This window comes from Lupinus angustifolius, chromosome LG07 (genome assembly GCF_001865875.1).
Source record: "Lupinus angustifolius cultivar Tanjil chromosome LG07, LupAngTanjil_v1.0, whole genome shotgun sequence".
NCBI classification, from domain to species: Eukaryota; Viridiplantae; Streptophyta; class Magnoliopsida; order Fabales; family Fabaceae; genus Lupinus; species Lupinus angustifolius.
Window position 1 is genome coordinate 18,241,249 of NC_032015.1, and position 16,984 is coordinate 18,258,232.

A 16,984-nucleotide genomic window follows, 5' to 3' on the forward strand; every position below is an offset into this window, starting at 1 on the left:
ATAAGATTGATAAATCACCCCAACACTTTTTTGGACTATGAAAACAAATATTTGAAAATAATATTTCTTATTTATTTTTCTTAAATAGTGTTCTTAACTACACTTGCTAATATTTACGTAAATAAAATCATAAAAGTTCAACATGTGTACAGAAAAACCTTGCTGGGTCTTAATTGATAAACATATGTTTTCTATATGTAACCATATTAAATATAAATATTAAAAAATACCAGCTTTATATTTTGGTCTAGATGGTGGAAGAATAAAAAAAAACACAGATTGACTTATGCAAAATACTTAAATTTTCTTCAAACTTCTTTGACATGTTCATCTTGAATTCTTCTATTGGAAACAAAAAGGGGGAAACTCTTCTAGAAAGGAAACATACCTTTTTCTTCTAGCATAATTTCTCGAATTTATTTTATGAAAACTAGGTAGAATGGGAGAACATTTGTTGCTATACAAATCTTTTTCTGGAGCTATTTTTTTTAATTGGTTAAAAATATCAATTTAATAAATATTTGACTAAATAGTTTTCAATCTTTATTTTTTAATCTATCATAACAAATATCACCTTCAGTAACACACTTTTATACAACAACAATATATACTAAAGATTCAGGACAAGAATCACTTGTTTCAAATGCTATTTTATTCTTTATCCTAAGTCAATCAAAATATAATTTGTTGTTTTTAAAAAAAAAAAATTATTCATGTGACAATATATTATTGGTCTGAAACAAATAATGAGACACTATTCGTGACAATTGCATGTACAACAAATTTACAGAACAAAAAGGCAAATCCTCTTCACCTATGTAGCACAGCCTGATATTGTACAAGAATTTGCAATTTGAGTTAAGAATAATTTTAAGAGTTTTTGATCAGATAGTATTTTATGTTAAATATTTGATAAAAAAAAGTCTTATCCCATAATTACTAGTTTGTATCCTTTTTTAATTTCCTAATACCAAAGGATCTATAAATATTATACTCAACACATTGAATGGTTTTTAAAGTATATATGTTTAAGACATAAAACCTAGTAAAAATATTTAAAAGTTATGTCTTTGATACATAAATGTATACATAGATGTAGTTTCCATGACTAAAAAGGAGCAGACATGGACTATTGATTTGAGTGATTAGGTAGTATTATAAAATTTTAATAATTTTTTAAGGTTTAAGTGACTTACTAATTTTATTATTGACCTATATTAACTATATAATGAGAATTTTTTTGAAGGTGTACATGTGCACACCCTAGCATATGAATGCATCCACCCTTACTCACTATATATAAAACTTTATAACCATAATGTATAAATATTACCTCTAAATTTAAAATGAAAAATAGGAGTTATATACATTATTTAATATTAGATCGCTCATCAAATCGATCAGGTTACTCGTATGGTAGTACAGTAGTTCTTCGATAGTTCGCTAATTAAATAACATATTAGTGAAATAAAATATACATATATTATATCAATATTAATGTTCAAAATTTAATAAAGAATATGATAAATAATTTTATTAACACAATTTGTCAAAACAAAATGTTAACTTGGTAATAGATCATATTTTAGAAATAGAGATATATGTAGTAATTTTGTATTTGATTCTCCATAACAATAATTTGATAAAAATTAAATCATTTTTGTAAAAAATATTTTTAAATAGAAACCAGCCATGACAATTGATACAGTTTAAAATTTAAATAAAAACTAGCTAATATAATCAATTTTGATCAATATAATTTTATAATTGATATAATTTTATAATTGATATAATTAATGTAACATATTAGTATAAGGATCGATTTACCGGTGATACCGAACACCGATTATATGAACATTCTTATGTGGCTAGACAAGGTTAGTGACCTCCTCGTCATTCCAACAGCTGTTCCTCACACCAAAGCCGCCAATTTGGATTCTCTGAACACAACACAACTCATCACAACTTACCCCACTCTCTCCCCAAGCGCGTGCACAACAACCTCTTCTTTTCATTACTTTTTTCTTTTCATAAATGTTATTTTCACACCAAATTTAGTTGTCAATTTCTCAGTTAGCAATTAAATAAAAATCACTTTTTTAGAATATTTATATAAAATATCAGTTATTGAAAAATCACTTTTTTAATCAAAAGAAGAAAAAAAAGGAATATCTTTCTTATTTTCCCATGTTGGACTTTTCAAATTCAAAAACGGCCAACTACAAGTCCACAATTGTTTCTTTTCTTCGTTGTATAAATATTATAATACAAAATTAATTATTTCAATATAATAATCCAAAACTTTAGTACCCTTTAATTTGCCTCTTAAGATCAACTTTGATCCCAAAAATCTTATCTTTTTTCATTTGGGTCTTCATAGTTTCTTGAATTTTTCATTGCCATGGCTCCTAAAGATCCCAAGCAAGTTGCTGCTTCTGCTAGTGGTGGTGGTTTTTTTGCTTCTATTGCTTCTACTTTGTCCAATTTTGGCAGTTCCATGTCCAAATCTGTAAATGGGTATCAATCTTTTTTGCAGTCTTAGTTTTCAAAGTTGTCAAATTTACATGTTTTTTGATCTTATTGTTTAATATTTTTGGTAAATTCATTCATGTTGGGGTGATTAAAGATCAATCATCTGCACTGACTTTCAATTTTCTTTCAACACTAGTTGAGGCTCCTTGATTTCTATGATCATAGTTATAATTTGGTTTTGTTTTTGTTGTTGCATAGATTATGATTTGATTATGTTTTTTAAACCTCCTAGATGTGTAATTTATGTAAAAGTTTCTTAACTGTGTTGTGTTTATGTCAAAGTCCAGCTATTGTAGTTTCAGTTTTTTCAATTTCACCATGTTGGAGATGAGTTTTAGAATTGTTAGATTTACTTGTTGAAGCTTGTTTGAGTCAATTTGAGTTAGTTCATGAGTTGATTAGATTTACTTTTTGTATTGTTTTTACTCAGTTTGGATGAAGGACTAGAAGTCATTAATCCAGAAGGAGGAAATGAAGATGCCGAAGAAGAATCGAAAAAGGGACGATGGAAACAAGAGGTATATTAGTTACTTCCATCTTTGTATTATTTGATGAATCTGATCCCTTTTTATGAAGCAATCTAGAATTCGAGATTCAATTATGGACATAGAATTACTGCATATCATTTTTTGACAAGACAGGGGAACTTTCTATTGAAATTTGATGTTCCCCCCCTTTTATAATTTAGTCAACCACTCAACATATGAGGTATGATTGGTTTATTGAGGCATGTTTCTCACTAACTCGTTCCGCGATCTTCAGATAACCTGGATAAAAGTTTATATTTATCTCATGGACTCATGGTGGATTGTAGAGAATTATTATTTTTCTTTGTATTTATAATGTATTTTTCTAAGAGGGTGAGTCTTGACGCAACGATAAGGTTGTTTGCCTTGTGATATGGAGGAGATCACGAGTTCAAATCCTGGAAACAGTCTTTTCACTTCTGAGCGTAAGGCTGCATACATCTACCCACCTTAGACCCACTAGGTGGGAGCTTCTTGCACTGGGCCGCCCTTTTTATTTATAATGTACTTTTCTGCATGGTATCGCTCAAATGTTCCTCCTTTGTACTTCACAGGAACGGGATGGTTACTGGAAAATGATGCAAAAGTATGTAGGCTCTGATATTACATCTATGGTGACACTTCCGGTTATCATTTTTGAGCCAATGACAATGCTACAGAAAATGGCTGAGGTATGTTTTCTACCGCATAAGTAAATATGGTGCATCTTCTTTCGCTATTACATTGACGCTAATTACTTAGCTAGTGTTCTGTCTTCGGAATCGTACTGACCGTAGTGTAATTTCGCAGCTTATGGAGTACTCTTACCTGTTAGATATGGCAGATGAGACTGAGGATCCTTATATGAGACTAGTATATGCTTGTAAGCGTTACTTTCATACTCTCTCTACTCATTTGAGCATGCACTCCTTGGCATGTGACCTTACCGGTGATTTTTGCAGCATCGTTCTTCATATCTGTGTATTATGCTTACCAACGAACATGGAAGCCATTCAATCCAATTCTCGGTGAGACTTATGAAATGGTGAATCATGGCGGCATATCATTCATATCGGAACAGGTGTGTTGAAGTTACTGTTTATTGTTCTGCCAGTTCTCACTTTTTATGACTTGGTCTATCCATATTAAGTATGATCCTGACTTGTGATTAAATGTCAAAACCAATTGCTGCAGATCAGTCACCACCCTCCGATGAGTGCTGGACATGCCGAAAATGAACATTTCACTTATGACGTGACATCAAAATTGAAAACAAAATTTCTCGGCAACTCAGTTGATGTATATCCTGTTGGAAGGTAATAGTCATTCTGTCTTTTTCTCCGGCTCTTGATTCTTACACTGTATCTTATACTTAATAATGTTCCATATGTTTATACTTTATATTACAAAATAATTTTAGTTCATTTGTAATGCTGGAAGCAATTAAGTTCATTAGTAAGCATTTTTTGATTTGCATGCATATGTAACATGCTTTCACTAAATTGGATGCAGAACACGTGTCACCCTCAAGAGAAGTGGTGTAGTCCTTGATTTGGTGCCTCCTCCTACAAAAGTTAGCAACTTGATTTTTGGACGAACTTGGATTGATTCACCGGGGGAGATGATCCTGACGAATATGACAACCGGGGACAAAGTGGTGCTGTACTTTCAACCATGTGGTTGGTTCGGGTATGTCTACTTTCTCTTGAAGAACTTCTTTATTTATCCTTCTATGTTCATTTGTAACCTATACTCTATGTTGTGGATTTCTTACTGTATCAGCTAGGGTCTTTTTTTAAAAGGACCCAAGTTTATATATATTGTCGCAACTTCGATTAATGTTCATATAAAAGGTTTTTGATTTTCTGATATACTCTGTTTCTCTTTCATGTGTTGCTTTGCTTTTAGGGAATTTCCAATTTACTTGTTTGCATTCTATTTGTGTGTCTGATGCTATACATAGACGGTCATAAACTGGATAAAAGGTGAAGGTTGTGTTAGGTAGTCGTCAGTTAACGTAAAACTTTGTCGAATCTCTATGATATGGATCAACGATGTGACTTGCTTGAATTCCATTTATTATGTATTTTGTTTACTGATAAACATGTTCTGGTCATAGCTTCCTTAAGCATTCAGTAAGTAGAGTTTTGTTTATTTCTTCCGAATAATCAAGAATTAGCTCTCTTAAAAGCTAAAGCTATCAGATGGAGGCTCCGGAGTGGCCCTTTGGGCTTGAAGCATAGACAATGCACATACACACTTTATTTACCTTGTGCTAGGTTTTAATTTAACTATGAGTCGGCACTACAGGGATTGAACTCCTAAACAGTGTAAAATACCAACTCGCCTAAAAGCTAGAAACGATCTTGTACGATCTAATACAAATGTAATTCATGTTTGAGTTTGACTGCCAATTACGAGTTTACGACTCTTGCACAGTTTGCGTACTTGTAATTCCATAAATTCTTCCAGCTGCTGTTTTATATATGATCCGACTTACAAGGAATTTGCATTTGCAGAGCTGGTCGGTACGAAGTGGATGGATATGTATATAATTCTGCTGACGAGCCCAAGATACTGATGACGGGAAAATGGAATGAAGCTATGCACTATCAAGAATGTGACTCAGAGGGAGAGCCACTTGCAGGCACTGAACTGAAAGAGGTTTGTTTTTCAACTTTGTTATGTAATTTATGTCCAATTTTTCGGATTATAGATGCCATGGAGTTATAAATCTTTACTTAGTGCCTTTGTTTGTCACTTCGTGTGATTTCGGATGCTCTGGTTTGTCACTGACCGCCTTTAATTGTTCCTTCTTTTCGAGTTACTTTTGTGAACTATGTTATTACATTGTGCAGTCTTGGAGAGTTGCTGATATTCCGAAAAAGGACAAATTCCAGTACACATATTTTGCACACAAGATCAACAGCTTTGACACTGCTCCTAAGAAGTTGTTGGCATCGGATTCTCGTCTACGTCCTGATAGATTGGCCCTTGAGAAAGGTGACCTATCCACATCCGGCTATGAGAAGAGCAGGTAATTACTCACTCCATTTACCCTCTCCACAAGCACAAGATGAAACACACAACGGTTGAAAGGTGTTATCGAAAATTTGTAATCATTACTCGAGAGATCTTAACTATGAAAGGTGTTATCGAAAATTTGTACCTTTTTTATAACGCGTCATATGCCAATTTACTTTTTACAATGTGTAATATACGTACATTGCATCGTAAGAAGTAAAGTTGTTTGCGAAGTTGTCGAGAACTTCAAGTAACATTTTTGCTTAACTATTTACAATGTGTGCTTAAACTTACTTTTCAGTTTGGAGGAGAGGCAAAGAGCTGAGAAGAGAAATAGAGAAGCCAAGGGTCAAAAGTTCACTCCTAGATGGTTTGATTTAACAGATGAAGTAACTGCTACGCCTTGGGGTGACTTGGAAGTTTACCGATACAACGGTAAATATACTACGCATCGCGCAGCCATCGATAGTTCCGAATGCATTGAGGAGCCTGACAGCAGCATTGAGTTCAACCCTTGGCAGTTTGATAATTTGGATGCTCAATAAGCATCCTCTATTGAAATTCTTTCTATTTTTTATGTCACTTTGTTATTAAGTTTGTAATGTATCTTTGACATGAACAAATGTTTGTTTTTCTTTATGTTTTTGTTGTGTTTTGTTATTGTAGTGTTTGATTAATTAAATATTTAACCATGTTACTTCATTTTTATTGCTCAGTTCAATATTTAGAGGTATTTTTTCTGTTACTATTAAGTGTATTCTCTCACCCTTTTGGGGTTCGTAGTTGCCCATTCTGACAAGTGTCGCTCTCATGAATCGAACATTTGATCTTTTAGTTATCTTGAAGATCTAGTAGAATCTTATAGATAAATACCTTGATGAAAAAGTCTTATTTTCCTCATAATTAACTTTTTGACTTTAATTAATATTTATATAATTTGTTTATTTATATATACTTTTACATTTTCACTACAAGATATTTTCAAAAAAATATTCTTTAAAGAAACATAGTACTAGAATTAATGAAAGCTAGTGAATACTAATGATTTTCATATACTTAATTTTATATGACAGATTATATTATCACATTAAGTAAAGCTTAGCAGAACTTACCAATAAAATAAATAGCAAGCAAAGGAAAGACATATAATTTGTATTATATAATAAAATATGGAAGAATATTGTGCTCCTAGCTGATAAACTATTAATAATAAGTGCTTTTGATATTCAAGCTAGTTTTATTAATAAAATTGTCTATTTATCTATAAAAAACTTTTTTTAATGAATTACAATGTCCCAATTTAAAAATTATATGTCCCTCCTGTTTTTATTTTGATTTTTAACCTTTAAATTTGAGATACATGTTGTACAAAAAAAAAGTGAGGCGCCGGTCCAATACGTTGTTGTATCGCTGCGGATATCTCTCTTTCTAACCATACAATGGTTGGTACACTTATTGTGATTCCCAATACAAGAGTGAAAATAGGGGTAAGTACCCATAGAGTTCCATAGACCTCTTTTAACGATTCTAATTTGGAAAAAGAATTGATATATTGCAATTTTGTTGTATCAATTATCATTTCAACTATCAACATCCCCCGTAATGATATCTATGCTACCAAGTATTGTCATAATATCAGCCAATTTCATTCTTTTAACTAATTGAGGAAGAATTTGCAAATTGATAAAACCGGGTGGACGAATTTTCCATCTCCAAGGAAAACCATTCTGATCACCCATTAAAAAAATTCCTAATTCTCCCTTTGGCGCTTCAATTCTTACGTACAGTTCTTGTTTTGGCAATTCAAAAGTGGGAGATGGTTTTTTACTAATGAATCTATATTCAAAATCATTCCATTCTGGCTCTTTTTCTCTATCAAAGTAGCGGGTTTCTAAATTCTCATATGGACCGCCGGGAATTCCTTCCAAAGCCTGTTGAATAATTTTTATGGATTCGATCATTTCACCAATTCTAACTAAATAACGAGCTAATGAATCTCCCTCTTTTTGCCATTGAACTTCCCAATCAAATTCCCCGTAACACTCATAATTATCAACTTTACGCAAATCCCATTGTATTCCGGAAGCCCGAAGCATCGGTCCCGATAAACCCCAATTTATTACTTCCTCTCCACAAACAATGCCTACTCCCTCAACTCGTTCTAAAAAAATAGGATTTCGCGTAATAAGTTGTTGATATTCAACAACCCTTGTTAAAAAATAATCGCAAAAATCCAAACATTTATCTATCCAACCATGAGGTAGATCAGCCGCTACCCCTCCGATACGGAAAAAATTATGCATCATTCTCATACCTGTCGCAGCTTTCTACAATTCTTGTTTTGGCAATTCAAAAGTGGGAGATGGTTTTTTACTAATGAATCTATATTCAAAATCATTCCATTCTGGCTCTTTTTCTCTGTCAAAGTAGCAGGTTTCTAAATTCTCATATGGATCGTCGGGAATTCCTTCCAAAGTCTGTTGAATAATTTTTATGGATTCGATCATTTCACCAATTCTAACTAAATAACGAGCTAATGAATCTCCCTCTTTTTGCCATTGAACTTCCCAATCAAATTCCCCGTAACACTCATAATTATCAACTTTACGCAAATCCCATTGTATTCCGGAAGCCCGAAGCATCGGTCCCGATAAACCCCAATTTATTACTTCCTCTCCACAAACAATGAAAGCATCGGTCCTGATAAACCCCAATCTAACTTTATATCTATCTTTATTTTAAAAAAAAATAACAATAAATAAAACTTCAAATAATTTCCTCATAAAAACAACATATATCAACGAGATGTTCGTCTAATTATGTAAAACTCATATTAGATCTCATATAGTATTAAGTCCAAATGTTTAATTTCTGTAAACGATATTTATTGGGAGTAACAACCACACTTTAAAAGAGATTAGTCTTATTCATAAGGTGAGAAAATAACTTTGAATATACAAAAAAAAATTCATATAATTTTGCCAAAAGAAAAATGCATTAAAAGGGAGAGGTTGAGAGAAGAAAGAGAGCAATGAAGAAAAGTGTACTTAGGCAAAGAAAGTGGAGTACCATTGTTTTTTTTTGGTGGTGGAGACACACAATTGTAGGAGTATATTTGACAACACAAGATGAGAAGTTGTCAACTTAATAAATTTAAAAAATTAAACACTTTTATTTTTTAGTGACAAATTAACATTTTTGTTAGATATTAAATTACATAAGATTAGGCTAAGAGAGTGGTCACTTTCCTAGTCTCACTATCATAATCTTCTTCCCTTCACTCACTTTCCACTTCTCATGTCTCACCACACAATGCTTTATCATACTTTCTCTTTATCATCCCTTATCTTAGGTACCCATTTCTCAAACCAACCCAATCCTAGGACCCTTTTTTCTATTATTGCCTAAGTATCTTTTACTTTCAAAACCACCTCCAAAAATAGAAAAAACAAATGTAATTCATTTTATTATAGTTAAAAAATAATGTCATATCTATGTAATGACAATGTAAAGAATTATATATAGTTAGTACATTATTCACCCTCATTTGGATTATTATTATTTTTTGAAAGGTCAATGATAATTAAAAATGAACGGTGGATTATACAATAGCAGTGTAAAAACTCTTTCATTATCGATGTATATATATTTTTCTCTTAAAAAAATTTAAACTTTATATTATTTCTCATAATTTGCTTTCTCCGTGAGAATATTACTGTGACAAATAATAATTTAATACTTTCTGAAAATTATAAGTGGATATAAATTTGAAACAATTTTTTAATACAATGTTGTGACTTGCAACCCAATCCTAGATTTTCACCAACAATTACTTTTTTTTTTATACGGGTATTTTTTTACCTTTTTAAATAAGGAATTAATACATTTTCAGTTTATAATTGCCTCTTTCAATAACAAGTGTCAATCCAAAAAATCGACCCCTCAATATCGGGATTTAATAAGGCTTTATACTAGACCAATGTCTTGTTGGTACCAACAATTATTTTGAGAATGAAAAAGTAAATCCATATTAGAGAGAATAAATAGTTACCCTTTTAAAATAGGATATATACCTTAAAGAAAGTTCATAAGATTATATGTGCATTATTTTCTTCTATAAGTTTTTATGTTTCTTAAGAAAATAGTGATCTATTTTGATCTTTGACTAAGCGTAATATTATATTTTATCAACAAAAAAAATTTGACCATTTTGTTTTCAATTTCATTTTTTTATTAATCTTTTCTTTGGTTTTCTTTTTCTTTCTAATATTTATATATTACCATTGATAACTTGTATATGTAAGATGTTTAGCATTCATTTTTCAGCCATATAAAAACAAATATGAAGAAACTACCAAGAATTGTATCACTGTTAATGAAATCCCACAGATATTTTTAAGCATCACTTTTATAAAGAGAGATAATTTCTGTCATTATCATTTTGAAAATGTACTACATACATTATTGAATTTGATGGAACATTTAATAATGGAATATTCTTCTTTCTTTTAGAATATTCAAAATCTATACATGATGGAATATTTTGTTGTATTATCAATGATATATATTTACCTTATAAATGAGTAACTAAACCCTTTCGGGGTTTGTAGTTGCTCTTTCCAATAATAATTGTCTCTCCTAGAAATCGAACTCTTGACATTGAGTATGAAATGCATAAAACATTTAAAACCTATCACAAAAAAGCAAACATTGATCTTATGTTAGTTAAGATGTATCAAATACAATTTCATGTAAATCTACCGATGAGTATTGATTCAGGTTCGAGTCTTGTAAATGGAAAAAATACTCGGTAGGATAGTTAGTCCCACATATTTATGGATGTTCTCGGCTCGGACAAGATTGCCTCCAATGCGAGATAAATGTGAGAGACTAAAAAAAAATTTCATGTAAATCTCTAAAGCACAAAATCCAAAATTTAACATTATGCATAAATAAAGTTCCAATCTTTTACAATAATAGTGACCAATCATAAGAAAAAAAAGTGAAGAATGTAATCTATATTACATAATCAATGATGGGTATGAAAGATTAAGGGACTAGTTAGCAAATATGAAGAAAAAGTGAAGAGGTTGAAAGCATATATGTGAATGAGATAAGATGAAGGAAAATGAGTGGAGAGTGTTACACGTGGGAAACAAAGAAGTTGCATGTTGAGTGGATCACCCCAAACAAAGGGAAATGGTCTAATCCAACATAACCTGCTATACCAGGTTATACTCACATGTTGTTAACCGGTTTAGTACATTCCTAAGAGAGAAGGGAAGGGGTTTAAGAACAACACAAGCCTTAGGGTGTTTTTCAGGGTTTTTTTGTTTTTTCAGACATACCCCAAATTTGTAGGTGAGAGTTTTTTATAGTCTGCATTTTATCAGCAATAACAAGAACAATTCTTTTTAGTCACAAAACAAAAAACATAATCAAATGTTGTTGTTTTTGTGTACATAAGGTTTTTGTTTTAGTTTATGGTTTTTTGTCAATTGAGTCAGTTTCATCATTTATGGTGTTACTATAGGAATATAAGAATTTGCATTGCTTAATGTTTCCCTTCTTCAATTCTTTTTGTTGATCATTCAGGTTTCTTTTTCACTGCTTGATTCATCTTATTTTAATGTAAGTTCTGTTCTTTTTTCTTAACAAAAAATGATCTCTCTCTCAGACACACATGCAGACAATAAATCTATTAACTTCTCAGGTTTTGTCTCCTAAAAGGGTTATCAAGGGTCTGAACTGAAGATCCATCTAGCCAACATGTTTTTAAGTAAAAAAAATGATGATCTATACTATATTCTTTCATCTGGTTTGTTCAATGTTTTATTTGGTCATTGTTGTGTTGGTGTTATGTTTTACAATGTTCAATGTAATTTGGGTGTGTATTTTCAAAATTGACTAAAAAGGGTTAATTTTTTCCCTTATTGTTCATCTTATGCTTATTTGATTTGATTTGATTTTTGAAATATTGAAGGATAATGCTATCTGGTTGAGTTTCAAATCTGATGAAAGTGTGTTCAACATGGGTTGAAGTGGTGTTCTTCTAATGTCAACTTATATGTAAGCCTTTCACTCTTTCAGTACCTTTCTTTGCTAATATTCTTGTGATCAGTTTATAATGGTCGAACCTTATCTCGGCTCGGAGCTTCAAGGTTGCAGCAATTGCCATTGTCATAATCATACAACCCTTTCCCAAAATGTTATTGTCATGAATGTGATGTCATGCTATTAATCATTCAAGTTTTTGATAAATATTTATATTTTCTCTTCCACTTATGTTTCCTTTAAATGGTTAATAATATGATCTTATTTTTGAATGTCACTTATCCTCGTTACTTTTTAAACGTAATTACAGCAAATTTCTAGTTTGCGAGTTTTCTTGATTAACTATACTAATAAGGAACAGAAAGAAGCTTGTTACTTCGCACGCCTTTTGCCAAAATGCAATGCTGATCCTTTGCATTGGAACTGGTTTCGAACTAAATGAATTAAACCCCTGAAAGCATTTGCATATGCAGCTTGCCACAATGCTGCCTCTTGAGATTCATCAATCATCAGTCTAATGAAACGCCGATAGACTAATATTTCGACTGCACTTATAGGTTCTGATTTCCGATGTCTACAAAGTTCAAGGAAGCTGATTATATTTTATCTCATGACTTGTAGGAATGATTGTCTGAGATATGGTGTTGCAGAAGAGGTTGAACTATGGTTTTAATGGCTTTCAGGTGCCTACCATTCCTACAGCTTCAAGATCAGCTAGGGTAATCAAATGATTTTTTTTCTCGCAACATTGTCCGACACTTGTATTATGTGTATCCTTCGTAGTTTCAAATTCCTCATAATTACGATAAATGTTTTAGGGGAGAGGTACAATCAGAAAAAGGTGTGACAACAGTGAGATACAGGCCTTTGAAATTTTGGCTAGTGTAGCAGGAAACTTCCTGCAGGAGAATGATAGTTCCATTCTCGACAATGCTGCTTCCGAAAAGGATCATCATGATTTCACCGATCTTAACATAAAACACACAAAAGATGACGGAGGAGGGTCATTCAATGGGGGACTATTTGAGAATGGAACCTGCATTGAAACTGTCTCTACCTGCCTCACTGGTTCTCGAGGGGAACATGACAACCAAAGGTACTTGTTGACCGTCGTTTTGTTTGATAATGAAAAAAATTAGTTCAATGATCAGCTTGATGTTATTGAAAACTCATCACCAATTATGTTCTATGAAACCTCAATCAGGGTCATGGGTGAATCATCTTTGCATGGAAATAATCTTGAAGGCCAAGGACAAAATGTCCTCGAGAGGGAAGATGAACGGATGATCCACATTAAAGGCAACTCTGGTGGATTAATAGAGCCAAGACACAGAAGTTTTGATTCTTTACCCGATGGTTCCACCGGTAGGAAATTAGTTACTAGAGATGATGGCGAAAACTTCGTTAGGTGTACTCAACTGAGTTCCAAGAATAAGAAGATATCTGGTCCACCACCGGATATGCTAAAATTGAAGGATATAAGTCTTTTTACAAGTGGTATGTAGCTTTACTTGTAATATATATTTAATTTAGATTACGAGTCTCATAACGAGTTTGATGAGTTCCTAATTATGAAACAAGCTATCTCTATTGGTACATGTATTCATAATGGTCAATCAACTTTAAAAATTTGCACATTCTATATGACTATTTACAGTTGCATGAATTGTTGTGTTGTCATAGAGGAGAACAATAGTAGGCATAGTTCTGTGCTTGATGATCCGCAAAGAATGTATCCATTTAAGAAGAGGAAGTTCTTCAATCAGACCTCATCATCTGCATCTGATAGGGGGTCTCACTGCCAAGGCATATTTGATTCTTCCGACACCAAAGTTAATGGAGCAAACCATGGCGCAGGTGCAGCGATGCATGTCTGCTTTGTTTTTTCTTCTTTGTGATCTATGTTCCCTTTTAGGTTTTAGGGATAATATATTCAATTCTAGCTGAAAGATCCAAACTATAACATGCAGCAATTGAAGAATCATCCTCTATGGCTGGTCAACGATTACATCCCGGGTCGAAGGACTGCAATGGTAGGAAAGTTAATGACATGATTGTCAATGTTTAATCCTAATGTAGTTTGATGTCTTGTTTACATAAGGTTCTGACATGGTTTTCATCGTTACTTTGCAGTGAAGCTCAGCATAAAATCCTTTAAAGTCCCAGAGCTTTTTATTGATATACCTGAAACTGCAACTATTGGTTCATTGAAGGTATGCATCACACTTGACTGAAGCATCGGAAGCTTACCGTAAAAGAAACTAAATCGCCATCGATGGACTGTTTTACAGCATAATCTGATCTTTATACCTAACACCAAACAACTTTAATTAGTCATCTTACCCTATTATTATTGTTTGTAGAGGACAGTATTGGAGGCTGTGACAGCTGTACTTGGTGATGAACTACACGTTGGCATCCTTCTTCAGGGAAAGAAAATCCGGGATGACAACAAAACTCTATTCCAGACCGGGATATCTCAAGATGACAAACGTCATAGGTTGGGGTTCATGTTGGAGCCAAGACATAATCAAATTTCTCCACCTTCATACAATAAAGATCCTTGTTTTCTAACCACTTATCCAAGACAAAAACTATCGAGGTAATTATTCAACCAAGCGATAACTTAAACATCTTTTTACGGGTTCTTTCAACCAAGCAATAAATTATCCATTTACTAAATCTTTTGTCTTCGATAAACAGGCAATCAACATCTCTGATGTTACAACAAGGAACATATAATGTATCACAAGAGCATTCTCTGATCAAAATTGAAAGTTGTGCTGAAAGTGATCTTAATGTGGTATCCTCTCTAACAGATACTTCAGCTAACAATAATTCGTCGAAATGTCGCACACTGGTAGCAGTTCCAGCCATTAACATGGGGGCATTAGCTATGGTTCCGTTCCGCCGCAAGTCTGGGAATCATGACTTCTCACAACGCCGAATCAGGAGGCCCTTTTCTGTTCTAGAAGTAGAAGCACTGGTGCAGGCAGTTGAAAAACTTGGAACTGGAAGGTTTAATTAATGAGATTTTTTCCTTTTTTGATTTGGTTAATGAGTAATAATGATAAGAAGTGTATATTATTAAACATTTTCTGTGCGTTGTAGGTGGCGTGATGTCAAACAATGTGCATTTGACAACGCGAAGCATCGAACATATGTGGATTTGAAGGTGAGAAATTCCAAATGATGCATTGTGGATTTTTGGTGGTGAAACCTCCCACAAGAAGCTAAAATATTATGACTTGCATGATAATATAACTAATCGGAGGTTTGTCTAACTTCTAGAGGAAGAGGAAGGCCAAGAAAAATCATAAGCAAAACAATAGGAAAGATTTAGAGATAAATGTTTTGCCAATGAACATGATTTATAACAGAGTCGGCCCCACCTAGTGGGATAGATCCATGTAGTCGGCCCCACCTAGTGGGATTATGGCTTGGTTGTTGTTGTTCTAGTCTAACCAATGATACTTTTCTTCTCAGAAATTGCTTACCTTTTTTCTATCTAACCGCATTCACAGAAAAGCAAGGTTTTTTTCCTGCCAATTAGTGGAAGAGATAGCTTATAGAATTGAATAGTTTGTACTTCCATGGCTCGTGTCGGGAAACATTTTGTAGTGCTAGGACTGTTTCATTCTCTCCACACACAAACACACAGAGAAAGGAGAGAGCATAGTTACCAACTGTGCAGTACGGGTACTGGTACATTGTTCATTTGGGTTGTCTCATCTTTTATATGATTACAAGGTTTTTCTTTAAGATGAACCCGATATGCGGTACAAAGGGTTAATGAGAGAATCTGGTAACTATGTGAGATATCAAACTGATAGCAGTTGAGAAGTGTGTGATATTTGCATTCTTTTAAATCTTACTCTGACTACCGAAATGTTGCAGGATAAGTGGAAGACATTGGTGCACACAGCAAGAATCTCCCCTCAGCAACGGAGAGGAGAACCTGTTCCTCAGGAGCTTCTGGACAGGGTCTTAACTGCTCATGCTTATTGGTCTCAACAACAATGTAAGCATCAACTCAAACCAATGTGAGCCTTTTCAATATTGAAGAGTGCAGAAGAACAAGTACATTGCTGCAAAAGTATAGTGTTTTTTTCAGAATGATGTAGTATAATTATGCAACAAGTTGATAGTATGTAAATCTACATAATATGTTCACATATGTGAATCCATAAATTAACTTTGCCTTATCCTTGAAAAATGGTTTGGTGATTTGTACATGATTGTTTGACCAAATGGGAGTATGGTATAACTCTTTCCATCCCCTGTGGTCAATACTCAATAGTTGGCATGCTATCAAAAGCAGACTTAGAATAATGAAGAAATTCATATAGAAGTTAATCTCTTCTGAATTTGTGTACTACTAAATTGTGTTTTCTTTGGAGTTACCATAAATAAAAGTCATATATTAAACATACCCTGCATAGAGATTTTCTCTATTTCTGTTTCCTTTGGCTACATTTCATGATATAGTTCATTGCTAATAACATGTGATATCAAGTTAACTGACACATATAAGAAAGAAAAAAGTGGGTCCCTTAAATCTTTTCTAAAAGTGGATTTGATATATTTCTGATTTAAAAATGTTGTATGTACATCACAACAAGACATTTCCTAAACAATTGTAGGTTTATGGGGGCAAATTAGTCTTATTAACCTGAAAAGTGCATATAATAGCACTCATTTTTTCATTATATGTGCTCCTCAATCATGTGGAAATGATGTACCACAAATTCTACAAGGCTAACATATTTGATATTTCTATTGCTTTTCATAAAACATTACACATAAAATACCTATGCATTTGATTTTATGTTCTTATATTTGTCTTCATTTGGTTCAATGTTCACACA

The 16,984-nt window shown here is 32.8% G+C and overlaps 2 protein-coding genes across 6 annotated transcripts; both read left to right on the top strand.

Annotated features, from left to right (window-relative positions):
- Window positions 2,296-6,770, top strand: LOC109352588 (oxysterol-binding protein-related protein 3B-like). Its single transcript, XM_019594690.1, has 10 exons — window positions 2,296-2,517; window positions 2,963-3,050; window positions 3,614-3,730; window positions 3,849-3,921; window positions 4,001-4,119; window positions 4,233-4,354; window positions 4,551-4,727; window positions 5,558-5,702; window positions 5,897-6,075; window positions 6,364-6,770. Exons 1-10 carry the CDS (start codon window positions 2,402-2,404, stop codon window positions 6,605-6,607), a joined length of 1,380 nt encoding a protein of 459 aa, XP_019450235.1. The 5' UTR covers window positions 2,296-2,401; the 3' UTR covers window positions 6,608-6,770.
- Window positions 11,184-16,548, top strand: LOC109352585 (telomere repeat-binding protein 4-like). 5 transcript variants are annotated; one of them, XM_019594684.1, is made up of 14 exons: window positions 11,187-11,423; window positions 11,658-11,693; window positions 11,776-11,901; window positions 12,046-12,131; window positions 12,738-12,835; window positions 12,935-13,212; window positions 13,321-13,613; window positions 13,800-13,973; window positions 14,087-14,149; window positions 14,250-14,329; window positions 14,480-14,718; window positions 14,820-15,134; window positions 15,228-15,291; window positions 16,014-16,548. In XM_019594684.1, exons 5-14 carry the CDS (start codon window positions 12,755-12,757, stop codon window positions 16,161-16,163), a joined length of 1,737 nt encoding a protein of 578 aa, XP_019450229.1. In that variant the 5' UTR covers window positions 11,187-11,423; window positions 11,658-11,693; window positions 11,776-11,901; window positions 12,046-12,131; window positions 12,738-12,754; the 3' UTR covers window positions 16,164-16,548. The 5 variants fall into 5 exon arrangements, with proteins under 5 accessions (XP_019450230.1, XP_019450229.1, XP_019450231.1 ...); XM_019594686.1 differs by having other exon boundaries at window positions 11,193-11,423; window positions 11,776-11,841; XM_019594687.1 differs by lacking the exon at window positions 11,776-11,901 and having other exon boundaries at window positions 11,193-11,423.

What these genes read in the sequence shown, in the direction of transcription:
- LOC109352588 (XM_019594690.1), top strand. Translation starts at nt 2,402, where the DNA reads ATGGCTCCTAAAGATCCCAAGCAAGTTGCTGCTTCTGCTAGTGGTGGT. An exon ending in TGCTACAGAAAATGGCTGAG is followed by an intron (nt 3,731 to 3,848) that starts GTATGTTTTCTA and finishes GTAATTTCGCAG; the next exon opens with CTTATGGAGTACTCTTACCT. An exon ending in GATGTATATCCTGTTGGAAG is followed by an intron (nt 4,355 to 4,550) that starts GTAATAGTCATT and finishes AATTGGATGCAG; the next exon opens with AACACGTGTCACCCTCAAGA.
- LOC109352585 (XM_019594685.1), top strand. Translation starts at nt 12,755, where the DNA reads ATGGTGTTGCAGAAGAGGTTGAACTATGGTTTTAATGGCTTTCAGGTG. An exon ending in CAACTATTGGTTCATTGAAG is followed by an intron (nt 14,330 to 14,479) that starts GTATGCATCACA and finishes TATTGTTTGTAG; the next exon opens with AGGACAGTATTGGAGGCTGT. An exon ending in CCAAGACAAAAACTATCGAG is followed by an intron (nt 14,719 to 14,819) that starts GTAATTATTCAA and finishes TTCGATAAACAG; the next exon opens with GCAATCAACATCTCTGATGT.